General features: G+C 38.0%; 1 protein-coding gene and 1 pseudogene across 3 annotated transcripts in view; both read left to right on the top strand.

Moving 5' to 3' along the window:
* The window catches only part of MAN1A2 (mannosidase alpha class 1A member 2), a 228271-nt gene that overhangs the window by 101086 nt on the left and 100904 nt on the right, over positions 1-26281 (top strand). For all 3 annotated transcript variants that reach the window (XM_053590891.1, XM_053590893.1, XM_053590892.1), the window contains exon 7: positions 19923-20046. In XM_053590891.1, the coding sequence (XP_053446866.1) occupies positions 19923-20046 (124 nt within the window). The remainder of the gene's footprint in view (positions 1-19922; positions 20047-26281) is intronic.
* On the top strand, positions 22221-23189 carry LOC128585706 (serine/threonine-protein phosphatase 2A catalytic subunit beta isoform-like; annotated as a pseudogene).

The following is a 26281-nucleotide window of genomic DNA, read 5'->3' on the forward strand; positions in this document are numbered from 1 at the left end:
TGAGTTTACTTTTGTGGTATAGGATTGGGTTGGTCATTATGGAGGATAGGTCTGAGAATATCCTGAAGAGCTGGTTTGGGTATGGCAAATTTCTTCAACATAGGAATATCATTAAAGTCTTTAATTTCTCCATCATAAATGAAACTCCGTTTAGCTGGATACAAGATCCGGGGTTGAAAGTTATTTTGCTTTAGAAGATTAAAAGTTGGTGACCCCCCTCTTCTGGCTTGAAAAGTTTCAGCAGAGAGATCTGCAATTACTGTAATATTCTTCCCTTTGAAGGTAATGGTTTTCTTTCTCTTGGCCACTTTGAGAATTTTCTCCTTCATATTAACTTTAGTGAAGTTAATTATGATATGCCTTGGGGATGTCTTATTGGGTTGAGTCGTGCTGGTGTTCTGAAGCTGTCTGCTATCTGAATTTCAGCATCTCTAGGCATGTCTGGAAAATTCTCTTTCATAATTTCATGCAGAAGGGCTTTTGTGCCCAGCGAGGCCACTTCATCTGTTTCTGGAACTCCAGTGATTCGGATATTCACCTTCTTCGAATTATCCCAGAGTTCTCTGAGAGAATGATCCTTTTTTGCTCTCCATTTCTCTTCCTCTTTGAGAGTTTGGGGGCGTTCAAAGGCTTTATCTTGGATGTCAGAAATCCTTTCTTCTGCTTGCTCCATTCTGTTGCTGAGGGATTCTACTATATTTTTCATATCTTTGAGGGCTGCAAATTCTTGCTTCAGTGTGTCTAAGTCTTTGGTGGTTTTGTCTTTAAATTTGTTAAATTCTTGAGACAACTTTTGAATTTCCCCTCGAATTCCTAATTCCACTTTGTTAATCTTGTCTGCAATCCAAATTCTGAATTCGATTTCTGACATCTCATCCAGTTGTTTATGAAGGGGATCTTCAATTACATGTGCTGTATCTTTCCTTGGGGGGGTTCATCTATTCTGGTTATTCATGTTACCAGAGTTTTTCCGCTGATTCCACCCCATGGTTGTTTTACTCCCTTTGATTTTTTTCCCCCTGGGCTTTGTTGAGGGCCTGTACAGTGTTGTGGCCTGAAAAACTGGGGCCCTGTCTGGTGTGGTGGGGCTAAGTGGTTGTGTCTTGTTTTCAGCTGGTTTCTGTTGCACCATAGTGAAACAGATACTCTGGATTGAAATCTCAGCTGTGGAGAAATACAAGTGATTAAGTCACCCCGCCCCCCACTGGCAAATAATTGGAAAAGAAAAGTCAAACCTTCCTACCACCGTGCGCCCAGAGCACCACCTGATTTGTACTCAGGCGATTGGTTCAGTTCAAAAAGTCGAAATCAATTGTCTCAGTGTGCACCTGTCTCGGGTGAGAGAGTTTAAGAGGTCTCTGGGAACCTGATCACTGGGGTCTGGTGACTATTCTCGTGTGGCTTGCCCCTGTGCTGCGTGGAGTCAGGAGGAGCCACCCAGCCAATAGATCAGTCTGGGAAGGTTGCTGCCTCCTTCCCCACCTTACACCACTGTCATACCCAGTCACTGATAGCCCTGCAGTTGGCTGACCCAATTGCCTATAGTGAATCGGTAGTCCAGTATCTTGCACCTGCCTGAATCACAAGGAAGTTTGCCAGACGGCTGTGCTCTGCCTCTCTCCTACAGGAGGAGGTGAGGCCTGACAACCTTGGGTGCTTGATGAAGGTTGGGGGGTTTTCACTCAGGTCCAGTCTCTCCCCTGATTAATGTTACTGACAGAACAGAACAGAACAACTCTGCGGTTCCCCAGCAGAACAGAAGCTGAATTGAGTTCCAAATCAGCTTGTCTTTGCTCTTGTATTGTCTGTAGGTTGACGATCCCCTGAAGGCCAGGTGCGTCTTAGGTTTAGCAAAGCGGACCTCTGGGTCTACCCCACCCTGGCAGTTTCCCTGGTTTGCAAGTTGGAGTTGCCTCAGGCAAACTCAGAGCCTCTGGTTGCCCAGGGAGACAAGGGGTGTGGCTGGAGAATATTCAGTAGTGAGCCGTATTGCTAGCACGTATTGCTGTTTTATCTCTCAGGCAACCGCTGCTCTGGTGTAGCTCCCTTCTGGCCAACCGTCCTCTCTCCACTCCCGTACCCCAGAGTCTGCACCGACCGGTTGCAGCCCAGCACTCTCTGCACCCCTCGAGCAATCGCTCAAGAGTCTGGACCCCTGGGGGACAGGCCTCCAGACCTTGGAGTGAGAGCAGAGGGGAGCGCAGGGAGCGCTGTGAGCCTGGGGCTGCGGGCAGAGAACACACACAGCTTAATACAGTTTTATGCCTGGCCATATTTTCACCAAAAGACGGCTGTCGCACTGTGCCTCAGGGAACTGCCACTCTGTTGTGGTCCCCCTCTCCGCCGACCGGGACTGGCCTCCAGACTTCAGTGTGACTGAAGGGGAGCGCTGGGAGCTCAGAATTCCAGGTAGATACTATATACAGTTTATACAGTTTTATGCCTGTCAGGAGGACGCTGTGGCACCCTAGTAGGGGAAGTAGGTCCAGTTTTTAGAGGGTCTCTCCCGTGGAGTGTAGTGGGAGGACCTTTGAACTCTGCCCATTTGTTTGTGGGGCACTCTGAGCCGTTCTTATGGGGGAGGGAACTCCCGTCTGCTTGGTGATGGATTTTGTAACTTTTGTTTGTATCCTTGTGGTCGCAGCTCTCCTCAGCAGGGTTGACATGCGTTCCACAACCTTCTCTCTTAGTGCAGCTCAAATCCACCAGGTTACTTGCTGAATTTTTGTCCTTTAACTCTCCTTCTGGATGGGATCCTCTGTGGAAAGCTAGCTTCAGTCAGCTATCTTGTCTCCTCCCCCCGTTATCTAGATTTTAGTTGGAAAGTTTAGTCCATTAACATTAATGCAGTTACTGATACAATTTGATTTAAGATTTTTATTTCTTCTCTTTCACTGAAATGTTTTGAATTGACGAATATATTTGAGAATTCTATTTTAGTATTAGCTTTTTTATTTATTTGTTAGCTTTTTTTAGTGGTTTCTATAGGAATCACATTACATATAATTCATTTTTTCTTTCTTTATTATTTTTATTGTTGGGGATTCATTGAGAGTACAAGAAAACAAGTTACACTGATTGCATTTGTTAGGCAAAATCCTTCTTACGATTATGTCTTGCCCCCAAAAGGTGTGGCACACACCAAGACCCCACCTTCCTACCTCCTTCCCTCTCTCTGCTCTTCCTTTCACAATCACTCCCTCCTTCTTTCTCCCTCTGCTCTCCCCTTCCCCCGCTGTGTCATTAATTGTCATTAATTGTCCTCATATCAAAATTGAGTACATAGGATTCATGCTTCTCCATTGTTGTGATGCGTTACTAAGAATAATGTCTTCCACTTCCATCTAGGTTAATGCAAAGGCTGTAAAGTCTCCTTTTTTTTTAATAGCTGAAGAGTATTCCATGGTGTATATATACCACAGCTTGTTAATCCATTCTTGGGTTGGTGGGCATTTAGGCTGTTTCCACATTTTGGCAATTGTAAATTGAGCTGCAGTAACAGTCTAGTGCAAGTGTCCTTATGATAAAATGATTTTTTTCCTTCTGGGTAGATGCCCAGTAATGGGATTGCAGGATCAAATGGGAGGTCTAGATTGAGTGCTTTGAGGTGTCTCCATACTTCCTTCCAAAAAGGTTGTACTGGTGTGCAATCCCACCAGCAGTGTAAAAGTATTCCCTTCTCTCCACATCCACACCAGCATCTGCAGTTTTGAGATTTTGTGATGTGAGCCATTCTCACTGGGATTAGATGGTATCTCAGGGTGGTTTTGATTTGCATTTCTCTAATAATTAGGGATGATGAGCATTTTTCATGTTTGTTAGCCATTCGTCTGTCTTCTTTAGAGAAGGTTCTATTCATGTCTCTTCCCCATTGACATATGGGGTTGTTGGCTTTTTTCATGTGGATTAATTTGAGTTTTCTATAGATCGTAGTTATCAAACTTTTGTCTGATTCAAAATATGCAAATATCCGTTCCCATTGTGTAAGTTGTCTATTTGCTTTAGTTATTGTCTCCTTAGCTGTACAGAAGCTTTTCAGTTTAATTAAGTCGCATTTGTTTATTTTTGTTGTTGTTGTAATTACCGTGCAAGTCTTTTTCATAAAGTCTTTCCCCAGGCTGATATCCTCCAGTGTTTTTCCTATGCTTTCTTTGAGGATTTTTATTGTTTCATGCCTTAAATTTAAGTCCTTTATCCATCTTGAATCAATTTTTGTGAGTGGAGAGTGTTGTGGGTTCAGTTTCAGTCTTTTACATGTGGATATCCAGTTCTCCCAGCACCATTTATTGAACAGGGATTCTTTTCCCCAGTGTATGTTTTTGTTTGGTTTATCGAAGATTAGGTGTTTGTAAGTTGTTAGTTTCATTTCTTGGTTTTATATTCAATTCCAGACGTCTCTATTTTTGTGCCAGTACCATGCTGTCTTGACCACTATGGCCTTGTAGTATAGCCTAAAATTTGGTATCCTGATGCCTCTGGATTTGTTTTTATTACTAAGAATTGCCTTAACTATACAGGTTTTTTTCTAGTTCCATACAAAACACAGAATCATTTTTTTCCAAATCTTGAAAGTACCATGTTGGTATTTTAATAGGGATGGCATTGAATGTGTAGATTGCTTTGGGAAGTATAGACATTTTAATAATGTTGATTCTTCCCAGCGATGAGCATGGTATGTTCTTCCATTCGTTAATATCCTCTGCTATTTCCTTTCTGAGGATTTCATAATTTTCTTTGTAGAGGTCCTTCACCTCTTTTGTTAGTTATATTCCTAGGTATTTAATTTTCTTTGAAGCTATGGTGAAGGGAGTTGTGTCCTTAATTAGCTTCTCATCTGCCTGTTGTTGGCGTATACAAAAGCTACTGACTTGTGGACATTGATTTTATATCCTGAGACATTACTGTATTTTTTGATGACTTCCAGGAGTCTTGTGGTTGAGTCTTTGGGGTTCTCTAAGTATGAGATCATATCATCAGCAAAGAGGGAGAGTTTGACCTTTTCTGCTCCCATTTGGATGCCCTTTATTTCCTTGTCTTGCCTAATTATATTGGCTAGAACTTCCAGCACTATGTTGAATAGTAATGGTGACAGAGGACAACCTCGTCTGGTTCCAGTTCTAAGAGTCAAAGCTTTCAGTTTTATTCCATTCAGTAGAATATTAGCTGTGGGTTTGTCATAGATAGGTTCAATCAGTTTAAGAAATGTGCCACCTATGTCTATATGCTTCAGTGGGCTAATTAGAAAAGGATGCTGGATTTTATTGAATGCTTTTTCTGCATCTATTGAGAGGATCATCTGGTCTTTGTGTTTGCTTCTGTTAACACGGTGAGTAATGTTTATGGACTTGTTTATGTTAAACCAGTCTTGCATCCCTGGGATGAAACCTACTTGATCATGATGAATGACTTTTTTGATGATAAGGTGTAATCTATTGGCTAGGATTTTGTTGAAAATTTTTGCATGTGTATTCATTAGTGAAATTGGTGTGATGTTTTCCTTTTTAGTTCGATCTTTTCTTGGTTTTGGTTTCAGGGTGATATTTGTTTCATAAGAATGTGTTGGGGAAGATTCCTTCCTCCTCAGTTTTTTGAAATAATTTCTGCAGTACAGGAATAAGTTCTTCTTTGAAGGTTTGATAGAATTCTGGTGTGAACCCATCCAGACCAGGGCATTTTTTTTGGGAAGATTTTTTATTATTTCTTTGATGTCAGTGCTTAAAATTGGTCTGTTCAGGAGCTCTATTTCTTCCTGGGTATGTCTAGGGAGAGGGTGTGATTCCAAATATTGATCCATTTCCTTCACATTGTCAAATTTCTGGGCATGGAGTTTCTTGTAGTATTCAGAGATGATCTCTTGTATCTCTGTGGCATCAGTTATTACTTCCCCTTTATCATTTCTGATTGAGGTTACTAGAGATTTTACTTTTCTGTTTCTAGTTGGTCAGGCCCAGGGTTTATCTATTTAATTTATTGCTTCAAAAAACCAACTCCTTGTTTCATTAATTTTCTAAATAATTCTTTTGTTTTCAATTTCATTGATCTCTCATTGATTTAATTTTGGGTATTTCTTTTCTTCTGCTGGGTTTAGGCTTAGATTGTTGTACTTTTTCCAATTCTGTAAGATGGCTTGTGAGTTTGTTGATACACTCTCTTTCTGTTTTTCGAATGTAGGCATCTAAAGTAATAAATTTTCCTCTCAAAACTGCTTTTGCAGTATCCCACAGGTTTTGGTAGCTTGTGTCTTCATTGTTGTTATTGCTCAAGGAAGTTAATGTTTTCCTCTTTTATTTCTTCCTGCACCCAATTGTCACTCAACAAAAGATTAATTTCCATGACTGTATGTGGGGTTGAACATTTTTGATGGAGTTGAGTTCCACCTTTAGTGCCTTGTGATCTGAGAAGATACAAGGTAAAATTTCAATTCTTTTGATTCTTTGAGGTTTTTTTTGTGTACTAGGATATGATCAATTTTAGAGACTGTTCCATGGGGCCATGAGAAGTATGTATATTCTTTGTCTTTGGGATGGAGTGTTCTATATGCATCTATCAAGCACAGTTGTTCTAGGGTCTCATTTAAGTCTCATATCTTTGTTTAATTTCTGTTTAGAGGATCTGTCCAGCTCTGTAAGAGGAGTGCTAAAGTCCCCTGTTATTATGGTAGTATAGGATATCATATTGCTCAGCCTGAGTACGGTCTGTTTCAAGAATCTGGGAGCATTTCAGTTGGGTGCATAAATATTTAGAATTGAAACATCTTCTTGTGTTTTTCCCTTGACCAATATAAAGTGACCATCTTTGTCTTTTTTTGACTTTAGTTTCTTTAAATCCACATGTGTCTGAAAATAAGATTGCAACACCTCTTTTCTTCTGAATTCCATTTGCCTGAAAAATTGTCTTCCAATTTTTGACAGTTTTAATTTGTCTTTTGAAGCCAGGTGTGTTTCCTGCAGACAGCAAATGGATGGCTTGTGTTTTTTAATCCAGTCAGCCAATCTATGTCTCTTCAGTGGGGGATTCAAACCATTAACATTTATTGCGATAATTGATAGGTGTGGTAGTGTTTTATTCATCTTATTTTGTGAGAGTCCATAGCTTAGTTTTATCTTTTGCATCATTGTGGATTTTAGGTTCCGTCCCTTAATTTCTGAGTTCTTACTTTCCTGTTGATCCATTGTCATGGTCAGTGAGTAGAACAGGTTGAAGTATTTCCTGTAGAGCTGGTCTTGTTGTGGAGAATTCCCTCAGTGTTTGCATATCAGTAAATAATTTGATTTCTCTGTCATTTTTAAAGCGTAGATTAGCAGGATATAGAATTCTGGGCTGGAAATTATTCTTTTTAAGTAGATTAAATGTAGATGACCATTTTCTTCTTGCTTGAACAGTTTCATTAGAGAATTCTGCAGTCACTGTGATTGATTTGCCATAGTATGTCAACTGGCGCTTAGCCCTGGCAGCTTGCAGAATCTTTTCTTTTGTCTTGACTTTGGACTGGTTCATCGCAATGTGTCTTGGAGAAGCTCTGTTGGAGTTGAGGTGACCTGGGGTCCAATATGCCTTTAAAAGTAGTGTGTTAGAATCTTTGGTGATATTTGGGAAATTTTCATTATTACAATATTCTCTAGTATGGCTTCCATTCCCATGGGGCATTCTTCTTCCCCTTCTGGGATACCTATAACTTGTATGTTTAAATGCTTTATAAAGTCCCATAATTCTGTTAGTGAATGTTCAGCTTTCTCTCTCTTCTTTTCTGCCTCTTTAACTATCTGAATTATCTCATGAGCTTTGTCCTCTACCTCCGAGATACTTTCTTCTGCATGGTCTAATCTGTTGTTGATACTTTCTATTCCATCTTTAAGGTCTTTAATTGACTGCTTCAGTTCTTTCAGGTCTGTATGTCCTTTTTATATTCTTCATATCGTTCATCTATTTATTTGATTCTGTTTTTGGATTTCCTTTTGCTTATTTTCCAGTTTTATCAGCAGTTTCCTTCATGGCTTTCATCAGCTGTATTCTAAATTCCCTTTCTGTCATTTCTAACATATCTTTATAGGTGGGATCCTCTGCAATAGGTACCTCACAGTCCCTTGGTGGTGGTGGGGGTTTGCTCTGGACTGTTTTTTTTTTTTTTTTTTTTTTTTATTTGAGTTTTGGCTGGGGCTGGGTTTTGAACCCACCACCTCTGTCATATGGGGCTGGTGCCCTACCCCTTTGAGCCATAGGCACTGCCGTGGACTGGTTTTTCATGTTACCAGGATTTTTGTCTTGATTCTTCCTCATGAGTGTTTTCTTTTACGTATTTCCTTGCCCTAATTTTCTGTTCACTTCCTCTTGCTCTTTAAGTTACCGTGCCTCTGGCCTAGGGTTTCGATGAGTCCTTTTGTTTACAGGACCAGAACGATGAGAGGACTGAAGAGTAAGATGGAAAAAAGATTTTAAAAAGAAGGCAAAAAAGAAAAAAGAGAGAGAGAAAGGACAAGGGGTGAGTAAAAGGGAATATTGACAAAAAGAAGAGAGGCACAGACAGAGTGAGAGAGGAGCAATATAGGTGTATAGTAGGGTATTTTGACCCACCCTTAAAAACTCCCAAGCTCTGGGGGTGCTGGGTTGGGAGGTTCCCTTGAGGTCAGCAGCTGTTTGCCAGCCTGTTCCGACACAGTACTGCACCTCCACCAAGTAGAGAGGAAAGGCAGAAATGCTATAAATCAAACCAAAACAAGCAAACAAAACTTTACGGAATAAAATTGGGGAGAAAGTCAAATAATAGGGGTAGAAACACTACCAAAAATGAAGTTCTAATTGTTAAGGCAACAATGGAAAAATTATATTTAAGGTGGAAAAATGAAGAAAAAAGAAAGGAAAAGAAAAATCTAGGGGGAAAAATGTTGAAATTAGAAAAAAAAGCAGTCTATATCTCTTGCTGAATATTGTCTGGGTAACAGGTGATCTTCTGGGGTATGGGATGTTAATCACAATGCCAATACAGCTGTATGAAATGGAGACTGGAGGCCTTTGCTGATTTCTCATACCCTGCAGTGTGGAGAGCCTAAATCTCTCCTCAGCTCTCTTAAATGTTACTTTAAACTGTCAACCTTGGCTAAGCAGAAGCTTTCCCAGCAAAACACTTGTCGCTAGGATCACTCCTGAAGTGGCTGTCCACTTACCCAGTGTCCAAAACCGGTCTCATTCTTTGCCCCTGAGGTCTAAGGCTGTAAGGCATCTCAGTCCCCGCCTTTAGGCTGCTCATTCACTAGATTACTTGCCCAAGGTCTCCCACCCAATCCTCGCTCTGGGACCCTGAGGGCAGAGCTTGCCTGGGCAGTTCTCCCACAATGGCTCTGGCCGGCTGTGGGCTGAATACCATTAGCTCCCTCCAACTTAGTGGTGCAGTCTGGGGCCCTAGACAATGCTTAATGTCCTCCATCCTCTGGGCCACGTTTTCCCAAGGTAGTTCAACTGAGTGCTAAGTCCCCCCCATAAAAACAGCTCACAGGTAAGGCCTTTCCAGTTTGCAATCTCACTGCTGCTCTACTTAACAGCTGTGGCAAGATTAGATCGAACGAACACATGCAACCACTTGTCAGTTTTCCACTGCTTTTGTCTTCTTCATGGGGTCCAGAAGTCTCTCACTGCTTCCCTTTGTCTCCAAAGGGATGTTTCTGGGCAGATCCCAGCAGCCAGAGATGCCTGGAGTCTTCTCTCCCCAGTCTCACCGTGCCCAGTTGCAAGGAAGCTGTTACTTGGCCGCCATCTTGGTCCTCCTTACAATTAATTTTTTCAATTGACTTAGAGATAGTATTGTACTACTTCACATAAAGTATAGAAATATTGGAACCATACCCACCCATGTACAGCCTTTCCCACCCTTCAGTTGTATAGTACCTATGTATCTAAAACACTATACATCGCAAAATACATTTTAAAGTACTTTCTTTAAACAGTCCCATGTATATCCATGACATTAAGAGGGGAAAATAGGAATTTAATACATGTTTACCCAAGTATTTAATATATTCATTGTTCTTAATTCCTTTTTGAAGATCTGAGTTTTAATGTTTTCTCTTCCCTTCAGCCTGAAAAACTTTTAACTTTTTATGTAATGTTAGCTTGTAGGGATAGATTCCTATAGTTCTCCTTTGTTGAGAGGTCTTTATTTTTCCAACTATTCTTTCTTTAAGTTTTTCTTAAAAATATAATTATGGTTGTATGGTTGTATATCTTTTTTTGTGTGTGTGTGTGTGTGGTTTTGGGCCGGGGCTGGGTTTGAACCCACCACCTCCGGCATATGGGACCGGCGCCCTACGTCTTGAGCCACAGGCGCTGCCCTATGGTTGTATATCTTTATAAGTTACATGTGATGTTTTGATACAGGCATACAATGTGCATTAATCAAATCAGGGTAATGGGGGTATGCATCACCTCAGGCATTTATTATTTGTGTTAGGAACATTCCAATTCTAATCTTTTCATTATTTTCAAGAATACCCTAACTTACTGATCACTTTGTTGTGCTGTCAAATATTGTTCATTATATCTAACTTCTTACTATACTTTTATACCCATTAATCATTCATTGCCTTTTTATTCCCTTTCCCAGCCTGTGGTAAGTACTACTCTACTCTCTGTTCCTGTGAGAGCATCTGTTTTTATGATGCTCATATGAGTGAGAACATGCAAGATTAGTCTTTTTGTGATTGGCTTATTTCACTCAACGTAATGTTCTTCAGTTCCAAGCCTGTTGTTGCACGTGAAAGAATTTCATTTTTTGTGGCTGTATTAATATTCATAATTGTGTATATATATCACAATTTCTTTATCCATTCATGTTAATGGACACTTAGGTTGATTCCAAATCTTGCTTGTTATGAATAGTATGCAATAAGCATGTGAGTAAGATCTTTTTGATATACTGATTTCCCCTTCTTTGAATATATACCTAGCATTAGGAATTCTAGGTTATGTGGTAGTTTTATTTTTACATTCTTGAGGAACCTCCATACTGCTTTACATAGTGGTTGCACTAATTTATATTTTCTACTAACCGTGTGAGGGTTCCCCTTTCTCCACATCCTTACCATCATTCATTATTGTGTGTGAGGAAGTCAATTTAACTGGGGTGAGATGGATACCTCATTGTAGTTTGATTTGCATTTCTCTGATGACTAATGATGTTGAGCATTTTTTCATATACCTGTTGCCCATTTGTAAGTCTTCTCTTGGTGTGATTTCTATTCAGCTCCTTTGCCCATTTTTAATTGGATTATTTAATTTTCTGTTATATTCTTGTAATTAATCCCTTGTCAGATCAGCAGTTTACGACTGTTTCTTCCCATTCTATGGGTTATCTCTTCCCTTTATTATTTCCTTTGCTGTGTAGAAGGTTTTTACTTGATATCCCATTTGTCCAATTTTGTTTTGGTTGCCTGTGCTTTGTGGGGATTACACAAGTCATTGCCCTGACCAATGTCCTGATGTGTTTTCTCAATGTTTTCTTTCAGTAGTTTCATAGTTTTAGTCTTAGATTTAAGTCTTTAATCTATTTTGACTTGAATTTTATGTATAGTGAGACATATGGTTCTTGTTTTATTCTTCTACACATGGATGTCCAGTTTTCCCATCATTTATTGAAGAGAGTCTCCTTTCCCTACTGTATGTTCTTGGCACCTTTGTTAAACACAAGTTCACTGTAGATGTGTGGCTTTGTTTCTGGATTCTCTGTTGGTCTGTAGTTTTATTTGTTGTGTTCTTTTGTGGCTTTAGTATCATGATGATACTGGCTTTTTAGTATGAGTTGGGGAGGAGTCTCTCCTTCATGATGTTATGGAATAATTTCTACAGTGTGAGTACCAGCTCTTCTTTGTAGGTTTGATAAAATTTGGACCAGAATCCATCTGCTCCAGGATCTTTTTGTTAGAGAATTTTTTATTACTGCTTCTATCTTGTTCATTTTTAGTCTGCTCATGATTTCTCTTTCTTCTAAGACTCTAGTGAGTCATTATTAATTAGTGAAATTATTAACTCATTATTAACTCGTCTCTAGTGCATCTTGGTAGGTTGTGAGTTTCCAGGAATTTGTCCATTTCCTCTACTTTTTTGAGGTAGATTTTCATAGTATTCATAGATGATATTTCGTATTTCTGTGGTGTCAAATGTATATCTCTTTTTTCATTTTTGATTAAGCTTATTTGGGTCCTTTCTCTTCTGTTCCTGATTAATCTAATCAGATGTCTATAAATTTTATTTATCTTTTCAAAGAACCAACTTTTTCAAAGAACCAACTTTTTGCTTCATCATTCCTTTTTATATGTTTGTTTTTCATTTTGTTTAGTTCTGCTCAGACCTTAGTTATTTGTATTCTTCTGCTGGCTTTGAGTTTGGTTTGCTCTTCCTTTTCTAGTTTCTTGAGATAAATCATTTGCTTGTTAATTTGTGATCTTCCTGTCTTTCTGACGTAGGCATTAAGGTATTTACCCTTTGGCCTGCTTTTGTTGAATCCAGTATATTTTGGTAGCTTGTGTTTCCTTTGTCATTAACTTTAAAGAATCTTCTGATTTCTTCTTAATTTCAATATTGACCCAATAATCAATCAATTGGCAGATTGTTTAATTTCCACGACTTTATGTAGCATTTTGAGTGTTTATCTTGGTGTTTATTTCTAGTTTTATTCCACTCTAGTCAGAGAAGATGATTTCTAATTTTTATTAATTTGTTGAGACATGTTTTGTGTCCTAAAATATGATGAGTCTTAGAGAATACTGATGAGAAAAATGCACATTCAATTGTTGGGGCGGGGAGCTTAGTGTCTGTTAGACCTATTTGTTCTAGAGTTCTATTCAAGTCCAGTGTTTCTTTATTCGTTTTCTGCTTGGATGATGTGTCCTGTTTTGTCAGTGAGGTATTGAAGTCCCCAGCAATTTATGGTACTGCTGTTTATCTCTTTGCTTACGTCTAGTAGGTTTTGCTCTGTGAATCTGGGCACTGCTGCATTAGGTGCATAAATACTTAGGATTCTTACGTCTTCTTGTTGAATTGCTCCCACTACTATTATGTAATGATCTCTTTTGCCTTTATTTACTACTGTTGATTTAAAGTCAATTTTATATGATAGAAGAATGGCTACACCTGCTTCCTTTTGGTTTCCATTTACTTGAAATATTTCTTTTCTATCCCTTCATCTTGAGTCTGTATGAATCCTTGTGAGTAAGATGTGTTTTCCTGAAGACAGCAGATATTTGGATTGTATTTTTCATCCATTCAAGCAGCCTGCATCTTGAGTGGATCATTCAGATTCTTCATGTTTATTGATATAATTGATTTGTGGGATGCTGTTCTGTTCATCTTCTTGGGTAGCACCTTATTGCTTTTATTTATTTTTTATTTTTTTGACCGCATGTACTGTTGTTTCATGTGAGCTGTAAGCTTTAGGTTTTGGATGGTTTTACTCTGGTGGCTGTCTTGTATGCTGATCCACCTATAACTTAGTTGTGAGTATTTTCCTCAGTGTTTGCTTGTCTGGAAAAGTCTTTATTTCTCTATCACATGTGACACTTAGTTTTTCAGGATACATATTCTAGGCTGGCAACTGAAAATGGGGCCCCCATCCCTCTGACACATTAGATCTCAGTTGAGAAGTATGCAATTAACCTGATAGAATTTTATTTGTACATTAACTTGAGGTTTTTGCAGCTCACAGGAGGCTCTTCTTTGTGTTCTGTTTGTGTCTTGTTGATTGTCTCTTTGCAGTGAACCCCCGCGGTTTTCTTTGAGCTTCTTGTACCTGCATGACTAAATCTCTAGCAAGACCAAGGAAGTTGTCCTTAATGGTTCCTCAGATAGGATTCCCAGCCATTGCGCATTTTCTTTTTCACCCACAGGGATGCTGATTATTCTTATATTTGTCTGTTTTATGTAATCCTGTATTTCTTGTAGGCTTTGATCATTCCTCTTAATTCTGTGTCTTTTATTTTTGACTTAGTTAATTCAAAAGATTAAGCTCCAAGATTCTATGTTAATGCCTGATTGTGTCTATTCTTAAAACTTCCCACCTATTTTGTATCTCATTAAAGGAATTTTTTATTTCCAAAAGTTCTAAATACATCAAATCCTTAGTGAATTTTTAATTCAGTTCCTGGATTATTGCATTTTTTTTTTAGTTAGTTTTTAATTTCTCTTGAATTTTGTTGAGCTTCCTAACAATCCATATTTTGAATTCTTTATCTGTAATTTCAGTATTTTCATTTTGCTTGGTATCCATCACTAAAGAACTATTGTTCCCATTCTGGGTTGTCTGTTCTGATTCTTCATATTTCCAGAGAAGATGTTCAGAAAAATTATAAGTGCTACTCCAATGAACACATAAATGATATAAAGGCAAAGCAGCTTTATTGCAAATATGGAGAAAGTTTGAGCAGCCATGACATTCATGTAAGCCCAATCATAATCCAGAGCAAGGCCCTACCTCTCTTCAATTCTTTGAAGGCTTAAAGAGGTAAGGAAGCTGCTGAAAAAAAGCTTGAAGTTAGGAGAAGTTGGTTAATGAGATTTAAGGAAAGAAGCTATCTCCATAAGATAAAAGCACAATGCGAAGCAGCAAGTGCTGATGTAGAAGCGATAGCAAGTGATCCAGATGATCTAGCTAAAATAATTGATGAAGGTGGCTACATGAAATAACAGATTTTTAAGGTAGATGAAGCAGCCTTCTTTTGGAAGAAGATGTCATCTAGGACTTTCATAGCTAGAGAGAAGAAGTCAGTGCATGGCTTCAAAGGATGGACTGACTCTTGTTAAGGGCTAATGCCACTGATGAAGTTAAGTTGAATCTATCACTCATTTACCATTCAGAAAATCCTAGAATACTTGGATTGATTGTACCCTGCCAATGCTCTTTGTGTGAGTAACAATATTTTGAATATTCTTTCAAAATATTACTGCTCATTACAGGTCACACAAGAGTTGTGATGGGAATGTATGGGGAGATAAATGTTGTTTTCATGCTTGCTGACACAATTTGCATTCTGTAACCTATGGGTTGAGGAGTTGTTTTGACTTTCAGATCTTAATATTTAAGATATACCTTCTTTGTTGCTGTAGCTGCCATCGATCATGATTTCTCTGATGGATCTGGGCAAAGTAAATTACAAACCTTTTGGAAAAGATTCACCATTCTATATGGCATTTAGAACATTTGGGATTCATGGCAGGTGATTACAGTGTCAGCATTAACAGGAGTTTGAACGAAGTGGATTGCAACCCTCATGGATGTTGTTGAGGGGTTCAAGACTTCAGTGGAAGAAGTAATTACAGATGTGTTGCAATAGCAAGACAACTGGAAATAGAAGTGGAGGTGGAAGATGCGACTGAATTGCTGCAATCTTATTATCAGATTTGAACAGATGAGGAGTTGCTTCTTATGGTTGAGCGAAGAGAGTAGTTTCTTGAGCTGTACTCTGCTTCTGGTGTAGATGCTGTGAACATTGCTGAAATGACAAGGATTTAGACTATCACATGAACTTAGTTGATACAGTAGTGGCAGGATTTCAGAGGATGGACTCCAATTTTGAAAGAAGTTCTACAGTAGGTAAAATGCTATCAAACAGTGTCACATGGTACAGAGACATCTTTCATGAGAGGAAGAGTCATTTGATGTGGCAGATTTCACTGTTGTCTCATTTTAAGAAATCCCTTAGCCACCTCAGCCTTCAGCAGCCACCACAACCCCGATCAGTCAGTAACCAATACCATCAAGGCAAGACCCTCCACTAGCAAAAGGATTACTGCTTGGTAAAGGCCCAGATGATTGTTAGTATTTTTTAGCAATAGCACATTTTTTAAATTAAGGTAATTTAACAATATAAATTAAATTACATTGTTTTTCTAGACATATGCTGTTGCATACTCAGTAGACTGCAGTGTAATGTAAGCATTTGTATGTACTGGTAGATTAGACAATATGTGTGACTTGCTTTTTTGAGATATATGCTTTATTTCTGTGGTCTGTAACCGAATCTGCAATATGTGTTAAGTATGTTTGTTTCTGAAGAAATAATGTCTAAAATTTTTCCAAATTCATTGAACAACTGTAAACCCAAAGACTCCAACATTTGAAGAAACCGAGGAGGTAAACAAGGAAACATTATGTCTGAATATCAATGAAAATTTAAAAATCTTAAAGGTAGCTAAAGGAAAAAAAGATTAACACTCAGAGGAAGAAAGACAGAAATGCTTCTTATCTGAAGGAATGCAGGGTGGCAAACAATTGAATATATCTTAAAACTGCTGTAAGAAAGGTCAATCTAGAATTCCTTACCCATTGAAAATATTCTTCAAAAATTTAGGTGAAATTAATACATTTTTAGTCAAACAATAACTTACAAATAGAATTTTTTATTTTGTTTTAGGAAAGAGCCCCGAAATGTAAGCTCAAGTTATTTAAGTTCTCATGTACATTTTTATTATGTCACTATTTGTGTGTGCAGAATATCCCTAGAAAATTTTGAAATTTTAAGGGCTCTTTTATTCATTAGGTAATTGAATTCCTATTTTGACTGATATGAGGAAACCTACTAACAGGTATGGGTGTCCTTGAAAATCCTAATACACAAAAGGGGTTGTTCTCCAGCCCCCAATGTATTGTCAGATGCTACTACCTGAAAATAACCCCCGGTGTTAGATACAGCGATAAAACAAATGATGCTGTCGCTGGGATTTTGATTAGAAATAAGTTTGAAAATCTTTGCAGTGTTTAAAATATTAAGTCCTAGAATGTATTTTTTTTTTTTGTGTGTGTGTGTGTAGAAAAGTTAACTTAAAAAATATTGAAAATAAAATGTGGCTTATATGAATTTTCACTATTTAAAATAAATAATACATGTAAAAAAAGATAGTGTAACTTAAACATTATTTGAGTGTTTTTATTTATTTAGTTCATTCCTTGATTTTGTTATGATGAATTTCAGCATCAACCTCTTTTTAGACTTTATTTCTAATTGCAGTTTACAAAAAGCTTTACTTTATTCTTTGAATACATTGATTAAAGATTTTTAAATAACTGTAGAAAGCATGAACCAAAATATAGATGACTAATCATCAAAAGAATTTAATAAGTAGAACAGTTAGGTTGATTTACTATCAAAAGCTTATCAAACATTTCTTCCCTGTTGCTGTAGTCAGCTAAGATAGAAATCTTTTTTTTTTTTTCCTTCATTTTTGGTATTCATTGCAGGTTTTTTAGTTGTTCAGGCTCATTGAAAATATACCAAAAAATACATAAATTTTAGCATCTGTATCTTGATTTTCCATCGCATTTGAAATACAAAGATTTTACCATGGCTTACGGATTCTTACATAGTGTGGGTCTCTAATCCCATCCTGTGGCATTCACTTCCCATATGTTCTGGGCTTTAGCAACACTAGCCCACTTTAGTTCCCATTGCATTTGTTGTTTTCATTTTTTACTTCTTTTTTTGCGGTTTTTGGCCAGGGCTGGGTTTGAACGCACCACCTCCAGCATATGGGGTCGGCGCCCTATTCCTTTGAGCCACAGGTGCCGCCCCTGTTGTTTTCTTTTCTTCCAATTATTTTTATCACTGACTCCTTCTTATTCAGGTCTTTTTTCAAATTGTGTCATTTCCGAAACACTTTCTCTGACTGTAATATATAAAGAGTTTTTCTTACAACTCAATTTTTTCCCCTTGTACTTAGTATTCTATTTACCTATTTAATTTTCTTCAACTATCACTATCAGCAACTATCACTATTTAAAATCATCTTATTTATTATGGGAGCAGGAATGTCTCACATCAGGTTCATGACTATCTTTAACAGCATAGTAGGCATTTTTAATTTATGAAAGGATGGCTATATTACATAGTTACTATACCCATATTCCTTCTCCAATTCTCATCTTTATCTATTAAAAAATCTATTAGTGGTATTTGCCTTCCACATTTTCAGACAGTGTAAAAATGTACCAACCAATGAACAAACTTCAAGCAAGGTAGTGACATATTCTAGTACCTATTTTATTATTTTCTAAACACAGATAAATAAAATATAGCATATTGAAATGCCAGTATACAATTGAATATAAGATGAGAAAAAGATTTATATTTTTACTTCCTCCTAATAGTAATAAAAGATGCTAGAGAATGGTTTAGAGTTCTAATACGAATAATCTATAAACTTGGCTTCTTGAATAATTCAGTTCCAAACATGACACCCTTCTACTAAAATCAACCATAAAATCTAGACAAAATATATGAAACGAAATGGTTTGAAGGCATTGGAAAGCAGCTAGCTCAGGTAGGTAGGACTGGAGGTGCTATTATCTTAAAAGAAGGTCATCTCCTCATGAACATTGGCTTTTTCCTTGAGAACATGTTCCAAATCATGGAGCAGGCAATACCTGCAAACCATACCTAAAGTGATAGTCACTTAGGACAGGGGAGACAGACGGTTGTTAGGTTTTGGAACTGCTAAAATAACTGAGACATAAGGACAAAATTTGAGCCAGGAAGGAATTGCAGAAGAAAAGCCCCACGTTTTTTTGTATAAATTTCTGTGTAGTCATTCTGTAATTGCAAATGCCTGGGGCAAGACTCAAACCCAGCAGAAAATTACAGAAGGAGCCTGAAGGGCTAATGGGAAAATTTAATATCCAATTAGTACAGAGGAGGCAGAGGTTAGTATTTAAGACTGCCAAAGAAGGGGGCCCTTGGTAAACAACCTTGGCTTGCAACAAAAATCACAGAGGGCCACTTTTAGAAGCAGGGGTGTAAAACTAAAATTGACTATTCTTAACAACACCTAAATTTGAGATGATTACTTGTACTCAACCTGTGTTCAGGAAAAAAACTTTGCCTTTTTAGAAGTTAACATCAGCTAAAGCCTCTGCAGTTTTTTATTTGTATAGTCTGGCTTTAAATAAAAAAATATGATACAGGCTAAAAATTTTCTAAAAAAGCAGGAGCATATCTTCAAGAGTATAGATACACAAATGAACTGTGCACATGACTATTTATTATAAACATTTTCTTTTTTTTTTCCTTTTTTTATTGTTAAATCATAGCTGTGTACATTAGTGCAATTGCCTGTACCCATTCTAAGATGCACCATAGATGTGGCCCCACCCATTACCCTCCCTCCACCAAAACTGCCTATTATAAACATTTTCATGATGAAAAATATTGGAAATATCCCAAGGAACTGGCCATTGGGGATTGATTAAATAAATTGTGCCATTTTATACATAGCAATAGTTTTCACTCAGACACTATTAGCATTTGGGGCAAAACAGTTCTTTATCATATGCTACTTTCCCGATCATTATAGGACAGTCTACATCTTTGTTCCTAGCATAGTAAATGCCGGGTGTACCTTCAAGGTTTGAGACAACTAAAAATGCTGTCACACATTTTCATATGTCTCTGTGGTATAGCATTCCAGCTGAGAATCATCAATGTCATGGAATTCTCTGCAGCCTAAAATAATAAAAACAAAGTGAGAAAACTTGAAATGGTATGGAAGAACCATTGACATGCATTTTGAGGGTAAAATTCAAAGTACAGAGCAATAAGTATAGTTAGCTATGGAAGAAAATAAGAATATATATCTGTGTTGCTTATGTATGCATAAAAATTCTATACTAATGCATAGGAAACTAATAAAAATGATTATCTGGGGCCTGGTGGGGTGAAAGGAGATGAGAATGGATGAAATAAATTTGCTGTATAATTTTTTAATATTATTTTGATTTTTAGAACATGGAGGTAATATTCAAATTTTTAAATAATAAAATAAAAATTTAGATATTAATGAGTTATTAGGTATAATAATTTCTAAGAGATTAATTTAAAATTTACATAGTCATTAAAAACTGCCTCGATCTTTCCCTAAAACTGTCTCATTTTACCTTCTCTTTCATTCAGTGGAGTAGGCCGGAACTGGGGCTGGGCGTCTGCAGGTAGCAGCATCCTGGCTGAATTTGGTACACTACATATGGAGTTTGTCCATCTCAGCTACTTGACAGGGGACCTGGTTTACTACAAAAAGGTTAGTTTTCTGGACTCTTTTCTTTGTTTTTTTATAAAAGTATCCGATTAATGCTTAAAATGTTTTAAGCATTAATCAAAGCATATTTCTAGATATATGTTTATCAGGGCTGTGACTTTTTTTTTTTTAATTATCCAGAGAAATGTCCTTTCCATTTAGAACTTATTTAAAATAGATATTGTTATTTGAGAAGTTGTAACCTCTACTAGATTTTTAAAGAATAACGTTGCCATTTCTAAGCAGCATTGTGCTACAGTTCCTAGTCAACAGGGTTAAGACAAGAGAAACAAAATAAACAAAGGTTTAAGAATTGAACAGGAAGAATATTATGCAGCCTTAAAAAAGATGGAGACTTTACCTCTTTCATGTTTACATGAATAGAGCTGAAACATATTCTCCTTAGCACAGTATCTCAAGAATGGAAGAAAAAGTATCCAATGTACTCAGCTCTACTATGAAACCAATTTATAGCTTTCATATGAAAGCTATAATCCAACTATAGCCCAAGAAGAAGGGGAAAGAGGAGAGGGAAGGAAGGGGAGGGGGGAGGATGGGTGGAGGGAGGGTAATTGGTGAGACCACACACTTACAGCACATTTTACAAGGGTACATGTTAAATTTACTAAGTGTAGACTGTAAATGTCTGAAGACAATAACTAAGAAAATATGGTGAAGGCTATGTTAACCAGTTTGATGAAAATATTTCAAATGGTATATAAAACCAGCACATTGTACCCCATGATTGCATTAATGTACACAGCTATGACTTAATTTAAAAAAAAAAAAAGAATTGAACAGAAGGCTGGATGCAGTGGCTCATGCCTGTAATTCTAGCACTTTGGAATGTGGAGGTGGAAGGATCACTCTGGGCCAGGAGTTTGAGATCAGCCTGAGCATAAGTGAGACCCTGTCTCTGTAAAAAATAGAATTGGCTTGGTGCCCAAAGCTCAGTGAGTAGGGTGCTGGACACATACACTGGCCCGGGCCTGCTAAAAACAACGACAACTGCAAACAAAAAATAGTCGGGCATTGTGGTGTGTGCCTGTAGTCCCAGCTACATGGGAGGCTAAGGCAAGAGAATTGTTGGAGCCCAAGAGTTTGAGGTTACTGTTAGCTGTGACGCCACAGCACTCTACCAAGGGTGACATAGTGAGACTCTGTCTCAAAAAAAAAAAAAAAAAAAAATTAAGGCCTGGTGCAGTGGTTCTTGTATGTAATCCTAGGACTCTGGGAGGCCAAGGTAGGTAGATTGCTTGAGCTCAGGATCTGAGCCCAGCCTGAGCAAGAAGAGCAAGACCCTGTCTCTAAAAATAGCTGAGTGTTGTGGTGGGCACTTGTAGTTCCAGCTACTTGGGAGGCTGAGGCAAGAGGATATGAGTTTGAGGTTTCTATGAGCTATTATGTCCCAGTTCTAACAAGGGCAACAAAGTGCGACTCTGTCTCAAAAAAGGAAAAGAAAAAAAGAAAAAGAAAAATTGGCTGGGTGTGGTGGCTGGTACCTGGTAGTTCCAACTATTGGAGAGATTGAGGTGAGAAGATAGCTTGAGCCCAGGAGTTTGAGGTTTCAGTAAGCTATACTGAGGCCACTACACTCCAGCCTGGGCAAAAGACCAGGTTACTATCTAAAAAAAGAAAAAGAAAATAATTATTGACACACTATATGATTATCTATCTCATATGTTAATAGTCTACAATTAAATTATTAGATTTGATTTTTTTAATCAATAATTAACGTAGATATTAAAAATTAGTATTGGTTCTCTACACTACCTACAAAAGGCAAGGCATTATCATTTTATAGAAAGATACCTTGTGTATTAGGAAAAACAGTATACATTTCCTGTAACAAAGATAAAGTTCAAAACTTTTTTCAGCTACACCGAAGAATAAAACCCTATTTATTTGCAGCAACATGAATGGAATTGAAAGACATCATGTTAAGTAAAATAAGTCAGGCAAAGAAAGATAAATATCACCTTCTTACTCGCAAAAAAAAAAAAAAACAACTCAGAGGGGGCGGCGCCTGTGGCCCAAAGGAGCAGGGAAATGGCCGCAGCCAAAAACTGCAAAAAACCCCAAACAACTCAGAGAGGAAACCCCCAGAGGGGAGAGAAAGAGCCAGAGGGAAGGAGGGCGAGAGCCGACAGAGGCTAGCGGCGGGAGGCGTCGGGGAGTGGGCCTCGGGCGGGAGCTGCGCGGAGAACCGGCGCCCCGCGCGACCCCTTCTCCCCGCGCCCTTCACCGACTCGCGGGACGCGTGGCCGGGCGGGGGTTTCCTCAAGGCCGCGCGCTCGGAGCCGCCCGCTGGGCTTGGGCGGGGCTGGCGACCGCGTTCCCCGGTCCCTCTCCTCCGGTCGGGAGCCGGCCGCGACGGGGTGCCATGGGAGGGGAGCGCGCTGCGGTGGACACTAAGGCGTTCACCAAGGACCTGGACCAGTGGGTCGAGCGGCTGAACGAGTGTAAACAGCTGAGTGAAAACCAAGTGTGGGCGCTGCGCGAAGAGGTGCGTTATCCAGAACGCATTACAGTATTAAGAGGAAATCAAGAAAGCCGACAAATTACCCAAGTATATAGCTTTTACGATGCATGTCTACGAAAATATGGGAATGCCAATGTTTGGAAATACTTTACCGATCTATTTGATTATCTTGCACTTACAGCTTTAGTAGGTGGACAGATATTCTGCCTCCAGGGTGACCTCTCTTCATCGATAGACACACTGGATCATATAAGAGCCCTGGATCGCTTACAGGAAGTACCACGTGAAGGCCCAATGTGTGATCTGTTATGGTTAGATCCGGATGATCTGGGTGGGTGGGGTATTTCACCACGTGGTGCTGGCTACACCTTTGGACAAGACATTTCTGAAACATTTAGCCATGCCAATGGCCTCACTCTAGTTTCTCGTGCTCACCAGCTTGTGATGGAGGGATACAATTGGTGTCATGATCGGAATGTGGTTACAATTTTCAGTGCGTTTAATTACTGTTATCATTGTGGGAACCAGGCTGCTATCATGGAATTAGACTTTAAAATATTCCTTCCTTCAGTTTGACTCAGCACCTCGTCATTACCCGGTGCACCCCTTACTATTTCCTGTAAATTCCTCCTGAGAAAACCTGCCTTTGTTTGTGGAAGTATACCTGGCTTTTTAAAATAAATATATATTTAAAAACAAAACAAAAAAGCAACAGTAATCTATGTGTTTCTATAACAAACTGGGATCTGTCTTGGCATTAAGCCACATTCTGGACCAAAATGTGCCACACTATTGATAGCATTTAGCACAGTCTCAGGCTGAAATCGACACACTGTGTTTTAGATGGGTCAGTCTCCTGCTGTATTTGTAGTAACCATTTTCCTCTGGACTGTTCAAGCAAAAAAGGTAACTAACTGCTTCCTCTCCTTTTCCACCTACATGGAAATTTTAGTTATAGTGTTTAACTAGCATGGATTAATAGAGTTGGAGTTTTATTTTTTAGGCCAAATACATTTTCTTTATTTATGCTACACACATGAAGCAATACATTTCAGTCCTGCAGGGGTGACTGTTCACCCCGATTGTGTCAAGAGTTAGTGAGATACTTTTATAGCCATCATCTTAGAGTCTGGGGTAATTTCTCTTCTGCTTTAATAAAAATGACAAAGTAGGTCAATTTCATTTGTCTTTGACATATTTTTGAAAGAAAAGGCAATTTTGCAATTTTTTAAAACTGTGTTTATTTGTGTGCTTACCTAAGAGTAATACATGTGTGTTCTAGAAGCCACAGGCAATAGAGAAGGTGTGAAGAAGAACAAATGAGGCCTCCTGGAGTTGTGTAGTACATGATCTGTGACGCTGTATGTGGCAACCTTATACAGAGCCCAAAGCATAGACATTAAAAATCCCCTCTGAGGTCAGTGCAGTGGCTCATGCCTATAATCCTAGCACTCTGGAAGGCCAATTGCTTGAGCTCATTCCAAGCAATCGGCCTCCTGGGTAGCTGGGACTACATGTGCCCAACAGCCTGAGAAAAAAGCAACTTCCACAAACCTGTATTGTATTGAAATGTATATTAACTGAAGAAAAGATTCTTTTTGGGAGTATGTTGTTGTAACATTCAAAGAGATTTCCTTTCATTTAAACTAGGTTACTGTTTTATGGTGATCTGCATATTTCTGTATATTTGTCATGACAGTGCTTGCATCCTATTTGGTGTACTGGGCAAATAAACTTTGCATTTTAAACAAACAAACAAAACAACTCAGAGGTAGTGAATAGAATGGTCGTTACCAGGGCAGTGAGGTGGGAAGAAGATAAATTGGATAATGGGCACAAAATACAGGTAGGTAGGAGGAGCAAGATCTAGGGTTTGATAGCATGGCAGGGTGACTGTAGTTAACAGTAATTTATTATGTATTTCAGAATAGCTAGAAGAGAAGATTGGAATATTTCCTGTACAAGGAAATGATAAATGTTTGAGGTGATGAATATTCCAGTTACCTAGATTTGACCATTATACATGATATGTTGGTATTAAAAAATCAAATGTACCACATAATTATGTATAGCTATTATGTGATTATGAAAATTAAAATTAAAAAACTTTCTTGAGTAACATTGAAGAGGACCTAAATAAATGGAAACATGTATCATAATTATGGATAGATAAATAATACCATAAAAATTTCAGTCATTCTGAATTTTTCTGCAGCATCAATTACATGCCAATCAAATCTCCGTTCTTTTTTCAAAAATGAAATTTGACTTTTGGAATTTATATAGAAGAGAATTATTTAAGATGTGACTGAAGAAAAACATACTGGGTAGATATGTGTTACCCAGTAAATCAATGTTGACAGTGTAATATTTGTACAGATAGACTGGTGAACAGAATATAGGCCTTGAACAAACCTACATACATGTGGAAACTTGCTATTACAAATGTAGCCTTGTGGATTATAACTGTTAATTACAGGGAGCATTAAAGACTTAACTTTAAAAGATAAAACTTTGGCACTTTTAGAATGAAAAATATATGTCGTTGGGAGTAAAGAAGGATTTTTACAACAGAAAATTAAAAATATTAACTAGTAAATATACATATGGTTATAAGGCAGTAATCCAGCACCTCCATTATTTGGTGTGTACATTTAATTTATATCATATACATAAAAGCATTGTTTGTATTAGCAGTTCATGTAATAAAATATACCACAGTAGTGAAAATATGAATTATAGTTACGTTATCATTTAAAAGAGAAAGATACAAGTTTTAAAAAGGTCAAAACAGATGAACAATATATTGTTTAGGAATTCAAAGGGGTTTTTATAAAGTTGTCAAAGTTCAAATAATATGTAGAAACCAATCTTGAAATTAAATGTTTTATTTGGGAATTACAGAATTATTTGGAGTGTACACACAGACCTGGATGGTCTTCAGCATGTCTAAAGAGAAAGTGTGGGAGTTTTATTTAGAAAGAGAAATGTTATGAATTGTTTTGAAGTAAAACTTATTGCCAAAGCATTCGAGAGCTGTGAGGCTCTCTGGTGAGTGACAGTGCAAGGTAAAACTAGTCTTAGAGTCATAGCAGGTCATTACAGCAATTCCTAAATTAGATTGGTCTTTAAGGTTACAGCATCTGGGCTTGGAGAAAATTTAGTTTTCAGGGCTACTGTGATGCACCCTGAGTGCTTTCCCCCCTGGGCCCTTGTCTGCTTTAATTGGGCATGATAAGAATGACCCAGTGTATATAATCAACTTTCACAAAGTCAAAGTAATGATGAATGTGAAATTCAGTACTGTGAATAACATCTGGGATACAGGGGGTGATATGTGAATGGGTAGTGGTAAACAGATCATCAGTTCGAGGTATGAGTAGAATCCATATATATTCCTTTCTCTGTATGAAATGTTTCATCAACTGAGAAAAATTTTCAGATAAAGACAACAAAATAGAGCCAGATCTCACAATTTTCCCTCTCCTGCCTAAATGAATGACGACAAAATATTGAAGAAGTGTAACTTCATGTCATAAACATTAGCAGCCAGTGAAAACCCAAAAAGAAGCAAATGATTTCTGGTAGGGTACTTAAGTTTGTTTCCCACCCTGTGCTGAAAAGAGAATGAGTAAACAAATTTCTGGTATTTCCCATCAACCTTGCAGAGTGCTTAGGGTATCAGTTAGGAAATTGCCACATCTCCTGCAGAGTTCTCATCTTTTACCCTCTATGAATACATAGACTTCGGGAGAT

Source organism: Nycticebus coucang, chromosome 5, assembly GCF_027406575.1.
Source record: "Nycticebus coucang isolate mNycCou1 chromosome 5, mNycCou1.pri, whole genome shotgun sequence".
NCBI lineage: Eukaryota > Metazoa > Chordata > Mammalia > Primates > Lorisidae > Nycticebus > Nycticebus coucang.